Consider the following 8,273-nt stretch of genomic DNA (forward strand, 5'->3'; position numbering starts at 1 on the left):
GCTTGATACTTCACATGTGCATTGGCCTTGGACAGAAAATGACCCCTATTGAAATTGGGGTCACTTAATCAAAGGTCAAGGTCACTGTCACAATAAGTGTGAAAATCGTTTCTGATCAATAACTCATCAATGAATTGACTGTGGTATTTTCATTCATTTGTAGTCCCTTAGAAAGTTCAATTTAATTTAAGACCTTTCGTACTAGATTCAAGTTTTTAAGGCTTCATCTCCAAACCTTAGATACCAGTAAGCAGCAAACAGCATAAAACCTGAACAGACTGCGAGTTTCTCGCAGGCTGTTCTGGTTTAATGCTGTTTGCACTTTGGCTGTGAGTGGTAAAGGGTTAAAACTTGACCAACTTCATCATTGTAGATTGTGATAGACATGGCAGTGAATGGGTGTAGTCATGTGTGTGTGTTTGAGTTACTGTTCTTTTACTCACAGGTTTCTTGGTGATTTCAGAATAATGATGTCAAGAAAGATGACGAAGCTGTCGATTTTATGGCTCAAAGAAACTAGACAGAAGCATCATTCTCTGGGACCGACGAATTTGGACGTAATCAATTGGACGTAATCAACATCAGCCTTGAAGGACAAAGTTGTGCATAAAAAAATCCAGGAGAGTAATTATTGATCCTTTTTTTCATTGAGGAACCTATTGTTAAATTGTAGCGGATTCCTTTACCGGATGGTTTTTTTAAGTTGAGGTGATTAATTTAATACAGTGATTTAAAGAGATCTGTTAAAAAGGAATAATTATCAAACTATTGCTTGGTTAGTTAAACACAATCAATATGAATATAAAAATAATATTGTTCAGTACTGTTTTATCATCTGTACCGTACAGTGTTGTTTTTATGCCCCTGGATCGAAAGATTGGGGGCATATTGTTTTTTGCCTGTCTGTCTGTCATTCATTGTGTGTGTCCCAAAACTTTATCCTTGGTTAAAGTTTTGCAATAACTATTGAATTATTGAAGATAGCAACTTGATATTTGGCATGCATTTGTATCTCGTGGAGCTGCACATTTTGAGTGGTGAAAGGTCAAGGTCATCCTTCAAGGTCAAAGGTCAAAAATGGCTTCAAAGCGGCTCAATAGGGGTCATTGTGTTTCTGACAAACACATCTCTTGTTTTCAAGTATTTTTTAATTAATTATTTTAACTAAACATAGTGTTGTTTTCTTCTCACTAGAGCGATGATTTTATGTAGGTGTTGTAACTGTCTTGGTTCTTGAGTTTTTATGCTTTGTCATGATCACTGTATTAATGTGATTTTACAATCTTGAAATCTTATGTGGGATTAAATATTATAGGTTTATTATTTCTATGCTATTATGCAATATGTACACTTATGTTTATCTTCTCTGCTTTTATTTTATCATAACACAAATTGTGTTGTGTGCGCAAAAAAACTTTTTTTGATTATATTTTTAAACAAGCAGTTCCATATTCAGACTTAATATGAGCTGCATAATGCATGGGTCTTATGCCACAAGCAGCTGGTGTAGCTCCAGATCAGAATGTGCAGTCTGGTAAGGAGCTATCTTGTCTGCTATAAAGTTGTGAAACGTTTTGCAGTCCCATTAGCAGACAGGGTAGCTCATGATCAAACTGTGCAAATGCGCAGGCTGGATGTGAGCTACTCTGGTGACAGATGGCAGGAGACTGATTTCTGCCTGATGTCACTCATTTGACTCTAATATGGCTATTTCAGCAACATAGATGTGCCTGAATTTACATTATGGGTTATTGATAACTTGCCACAGCTTGTGTGCTTTTAAGTTACAGAACAAGTATTTGGAATGCATTTGTGTGACTCTTGGAAACCAGAAGTAATTCATGTGTCCCAGATTACTCTCTACAAACTATCTTTTACGGAGTTTTTTTTTATCAATAAAAGTTTCTTCACTATATAAAAAATTGGTCTAGGTGGAAAGTGTGAACCCTTGTATGCCCGTGTGGACTGTGCAGCTTAGCCCTTGACTTCACTTCAAACAGATGTATTAAGCTTTGTTTTCCGAGAGCATGGCTTTTTTGTGCTTTTTTAAAATTTTCCCAGTAAATTAAAGTGTACCAATATTTAGACTTTGTAATTACATTTTATGTATCTTGTACATTTTTTATGAACAATATAAGTGTCCCAGAAATTTATAGCAAGAAGATAATTCAACCCACAGTGTATTAAGTGTAATTATCCAGACTCTAATAATGATTCTGTAAATGCAGACATAAATTTCTCTAAAATTCCAATTTCAGTCTTTACTCCTTAGCTTGTGTGGTGTCATTGTTATACCAAGTATAGATTCCACTTTTTATGTAAAATGGTACTTGTAATGAAGTTGTTTAACTAACATTCCAGTTGAGGTATGTTGTATTTATAGTGGATATGGTGTTGGAGAGAAAAAAAAAACATATTTCTTGTGTATTTTGTGATATTAATTTTTTACTCGTCACATTGATGTCCTGTTTGCAGATTGTGTATTTTTATGCCCCCGATAGGGTGGCATATAGAAGTTGAACTGTCCGTCAGTCAGTATGTCAGTATGTGTGTATGTCAGTCTGTCCGTCCGTCCGAACAAAACTTCAACATTGGCCATAACTTTTTCACTATTGAAGATAGCAACTTGATATTTGGCATGCATGTGTATCTCATAGAGCTGAACATTTTGAGTGGTGAAAGGTGAAGGTCAAGGTCATCCTTCAAGGTCAAATGTCAAATATATGGCGTCTGTCCATCCGAAAACTTTAACATTGGCCATAACTTTTTCAATATTGAAGATAGCAACTTGATATTTGGCATGCATGTGTATATCATGAATCTGCACATTTTGAGTGGTGGAAGTTCAAGGTCAAGGTCATCCTTCAAGGTCAAAGGTCAAATAAAAAAATCAAAGCGGCGTTCTTGTGAAGCTGCACATTTTGAGTGGTGGAAGTTCAAGGTCAAGGTCATCCTTCAAGGTCAAAAAAATAAATAAAAGAATTAACAAAGCGGCTTTCTCATGAAGCTTCACGTTTTGAGTGGTGGAAGGTCAAGGTCATCCTTCAAGGTCAAGGTCATCCTTCAAGGTCAAAGGTCAACAAAATTTCAAAGCGGCGTTATCATGAAGGTGCACCTTTTGAGTGTTGGAAGTTCAAGGTCAAGGTCATCCTTCAAGGTCAAAGGTAAAAAAAAAATAATATAAAATTTCAAAGCGGTGCAATAGGGGGGGTATTGTGTTTCTGACGAACACATCTTGTTAATCATGAATTTTAATGTAGTCAGCTTCCTAAATATGCATATTGCGATGCAACAACATCAATAAAAATATATAAATTTGCAAATAAAATAAATGGCCGAGTGTACTATTGCAAACTTGTATCTGCACAATTTTATTGTTACACAAGCATCTCGCAATTCATAGCTGAATAGACTTTATAAACATCCCAATTAGAATCTCATGCAAGGGCGCATATTTTGGTCAATGTTGTATTGTATAATTAAGAATACGGTGATGGATGCTATTTTCATAAAAAAGATCATGATTGTGATATTTCTGTTAATGATATTTTCACTGAACAAAGATCATGTGATATTTTTGTAAATGTACTATATCTATATAATCAACATGACACTGTGCTAATCTGTAATTGTTTACTCTCTATAAAATGAGCTCAGAAATTCACTACTCCATTCTTATCTGAGATTTTGAAATCCAATTATTTAACAACATGTTATTTTTGTTTGCATTTGTCATGTAATAGGCTGAAATGCATGTTCTGTTTTCAAATAGCATACTCTAAATAACTCAAACCTCTTTGCCTTGTGATTTATGACATTATAATGCACTATTGGTGCAACAAGGTGCCTTGTAATTTCAATGTCACATGGTACCTTTTCGCACTGATATATAATGAGTTTTCTTTTTTCCTGATCAAACAACAGTCACAGAGAGTGTAGAATATTGTTCAAGTACTTTTGTTTAAAAACTTTCACTTGTAATTTCTCATTTTTTAAATGGTTTTAGACTTGTTTGCTACCATTTAAAAGTGTTTGTGTATGCATGTCAACTGATTTGTTAGAAAAACTGTATCATGAAAGTGTTTTCCTGCAGAGCTTATTTGATCCATCTCTTCTAAACTTATTTAGTGCATTCTAAATATCCATCTTTGTAATGTTCAATCTTGTTACAAAACTAAACATAACAAAATGTACAGTCTTTTATTAGAAACATCAGAACAAATAACATAAAGTCATGTGATATCTTACTTCAACATGTTAAATGAAAAAAGTTACTTTAAAAAAAGTCAAATGAATGTCATCGGAATCTGCAAGCAAAGGTAAACTAATGATTATACACTGATCTTAATACTAGTATATGGGTCATGCTCTGTGAAAAGGGGGTTTAATGCATGTGCGTAAAGTGTCGTCCCAGATTATCCTGTGCAGACAGGGGCCACACTTTACACTCATGCATTAAACCCCCTTTTCACAGAGCATGGCTCATATATATCATGTTCTTACTCTTACACAAAATAAGTAAATGTTTTGATGATATCACTTTGCCCTATTTTTGTCATTTACATGAAAAAATACATCATTATTGTCATCATAGTATTTTGATATTTTGTTTCCGTTGTGTCTTTCTGTGACAAAATTCTAGAATAATTAAGTGACTATGCATCTGTGAACAAACCTCAGAATTGTTTGTGCTACTTTACTTACCGGTACATTCATTATTTGTTATTTCTGAATGTTTTACTTTCTGTTGTGTAGGTTGTGAGCTGTTGTTTTGTAATATAACTGATTTTTTTACCAAATTATTTTTGCCTTTGTCATTTTTTATCATCTAGTTGGGTAGGAATGTACTGGTAATTTTTCTATGAAGGTTTCCGTCTGTATTGCTGGTAAAGAATAATACTGTTTGACAGCTAGCCAAAATGATGAATGCAGAACTAATTTTTCCCCACATTGTCATGGCAGAACTTCAATATAGTGAATAAATGTTCAAGTTTCGTATTCTGTGAGTAGGTTTGACTCAAATGTGATTGAAAGTAACTTATACATACCATTATATTAACAGTGTTTGTTAATGGCTATAGTTAATATTTGTTGTTTTTATCCAGTTTTTTTGTAGTTCTTTTGTTTCCTGAGCACTTTTATCTGTTAAACGTCTCATAAATGTTACATTTGTTTTATTGAAACAAATAATATTAAGATTGATTTGAAATGTGATCACATCATTTGCATGTTGAAACATTATTTCATAAGATAGATTTGTACATGTATCTGAACGAAAATCTCTATTCTTGAGACTTTTTATCCCCCGCCATAGGCGGAGAGATATTGTTTTGGCGTTGTCCGTCCATCCGTCCGTCTTTCCGTCTAGAGCCATATCTTGGAAGTGCTTTGGCGGATTTCATTGAAACTTGGTATGAGTATATATATGGATGAGAGGATGATGCACGCCAAATTTCATTGTACACCATCTGTTAATAATGGAGTTATGGCCCTTTGTTTCTTGAAAAAAAACAACACTTTCTCGAGTGTCATAACACTTGTGTCTAGAAGCATATTGGCGGGGGATATCAATTCAAAGAATTTGCTTGTTTAATCTACAGGTAACTAGTTAAGTATGTATTGAGTTTTCTTTATGAATTTAATTCGAGTGCTTTGACATTTTTTAACATGCTTACTAGTATAGCATGGTTATTGTATTGAAGACTTCGTACTCATTTTATTTAAGATTTTCTATAAATTTCAATTTAGTTTTGCACCCATTTAAAATAGTTGTTGTTCACAATTATATTATTTTTAATATATTGTAACATGTAGTGCCTGTATGAATGTTTAAAAATTGTGTGTAATATAACTTGTTATTTTATTATAAAAATTTATTAATATTGGCTTAACAAATGAAATGAATAGGAACTATGATGTAAGAAATATATATGAGCTGTGTGATGTTTAATTGGGTCTCATGCTATATGCGGCCAGTGCAGAGCCAAACCAGCATACACATTTGTGCAGTCTGGTCTGGAACTACCCTGTCAGCCTTTAAGTTACCCAAGGTTTCATGGTCGCAGTAGAGGACATTATGACTTCTCAACAGAGTATACTGATGCAGAGGCATATCTAGAGATACACTGTAAACATGTCACAAGTTCCTTCACTTTCACTTGAAACAGCTCATAATTTTCTATGTTTTGAAATTTTGCTGCCTTTGGAGTAATAAATGGTTTATTTGAACTACATTTTTATTGGAGATTTATGAATTATATAAAAATTGTGTGTAAAAATTTATTTATCATTATTTATGATGTGTAAGCATAGCTTTTTAGTTAAGAAGAGTCATGGCAGAATACATTCTCAATTGAAATTATAGTTTAAGAATGTTTACCTGGATCTTAAACGTGGGAAATAAAATATGAAATGTATAGTGTTTTGATTTACTTATGAAACATCTTCACACAGTTCACACTTTTCTTGAGATCGCTGGTTTTCCAGTACTCCATGCACACACTTCTGCCATTATCTGACACCCACCCATTTTGAATCCGAGGTAGGGAGAGAATGGCTGTAGAATTAATGTTGTGTCCAATGCCCAGACAAGATGTGACTGGACCAGGAATCTGGCGTGTGATTCTCAGATTTGCAGTCTATCCTGCTACCAACTAAGCTAGCCTGCACACAAATCTACAGGCACAGTGATCATCATATCAAGAACAAGCGTCGCATGCAACAACAAAGACACTTGCCTATAAGTAAAGGTGTAAACATTTATAGTATACTCCTTGTACGTATTAACTGCAAGTATTTTATCATAATTTTGACGTTCATTATGGAATTTCGAAATACATTTTCACAAACAATAATCACATCAAGATGTGTTGTTAAAAAAAATAACTATGCAACAAGCATAAAATTCTTAAAGCAGACATATCGAGTTTTTCGCATATTGTTAATGTCAAAGTATGTGTTGTCTGCCCATAAGTATCATCAGAGGTCTCGCTAGGATTTAACAACTTGGACTCCTAACTTGGGAAAAGTAGGAGTCCTATTGAATATTGCACACAACTTCAAATTTTCAACCAGAATGAATATAATAAAAATAATGATTTGTATTAATTGTTGGTTTCATCATTTAAAACCCAAATACAAAATGTTCATAAGGAGTCCCTCTCATTATATTCTCTCTATTATTACTCATATAGATAAGAATTTTCCTTGCTATCATATTTCTATTTAAAACAACAATTAAACCAGTTTAATACTTCGACAATTACAACAGTGTTATACTTATGACATCAATTAGACCTATGCCTCAAGAACTACAAGCTTGGTCTTTGATGTGAATGCCCAGAGGGACCAGTTTCTAGGAAGTTACAACTGTAAATTTGTTACATATCAGCAAGAGGCCATTTCAAATGAATCAATACTACATTACTGGAAGCAGGCACATACTGTCAGATACACCATTAATGCATTAGTTCCATATAGGATTGGATGTGACAGAACTATCCTGACATTTTACTGGATTGGATTAATTGTATTTAAAACAGATGAGGAAATAAATTGCGTTGGCTTGAATTTAAATAGGATGTTGCTTTACAGGTATTGTTTATTAATGAATTGACTTGAAATACCTAGTTATGCAAAAAGGCGCGTCCTGGGGACTCGATTAGTTTCCGATAAGCATCATTTGTCAAATTAATGTGTACAAAAGCGCTTGATTAAGCGCTTCCGAGAGCCCCGATCATGTGCATTTTTGTGATATTGGAAATATTTGGTACAAATTAACATCATAAGAAGACAACTTGTTGCAAGCAACAAACATGTTGACAGCTTAAAACTCAAATTTGCAGTGAAAACGTTATGTTTATGCATAGTTTTGATAGGACAGTTATGGTTGTAGGACCTTAAAGGTCAATGTGTATGTGAAATAGGCTTTTTGTGTAGCAACAGTTACAAAGGATTTGTATAATCACGTTTAACTGTCCACATTATAACTTTCACAAATACATGTTTTGGGATCCAGTAACTTGCAGTGCAGACAACCATGTCCTTTGCACACATTTTCTATAGTGTTTCTATAGTTCGTATTGACATTTTGCCAAACTGTGAACAAGTCTTTTTAAAGCACTATAACAAATCTAAGAACAAGAAAGCACTTGCTCTTCTAATGCAAAATTAATTTTATACAATAAATAAACACAATATGCTTAAAACAATTTAACAGAAAACATGATCTTTCATAAACATATAAATATTTGTAGTTATACATGAAAAATGTC

General features: G+C 33.6%; 1 protein-coding gene across 4 annotated transcripts in view; it reads left to right on the forward strand.

Annotated features, from left to right (window-relative positions):
• LOC127877661 (Golgi membrane protein 1-like) overlaps nt 1-6,416 on the forward strand; it is a 61,447-nt gene extending 55,031 nt beyond the window's left edge. For all 4 annotated transcript variants that reach the window (XM_052423750.1, XM_052423749.1, XM_052423753.1 and 1 more), the window contains one exon: nt 464-6,416. In XM_052423750.1, the coding sequence (XP_052279710.1) occupies nt 464-520 (57 nt within the window). In that variant the 3' untranslated portion in view covers nt 521-6,416. The remainder of the gene's footprint in view (nt 1-463) is intronic.
• The last annotated feature ends 1,857 nt before the right edge of the window (nt 6,417-8,273 follow it).

This window comes from Dreissena polymorpha, chromosome 4 (assembly GCF_020536995.1).
Source record: "Dreissena polymorpha isolate Duluth1 chromosome 4, UMN_Dpol_1.0, whole genome shotgun sequence".
NCBI classification, from domain to species: Eukaryota; Metazoa; Mollusca; class Bivalvia; order Myida; family Dreissenidae; genus Dreissena; species Dreissena polymorpha.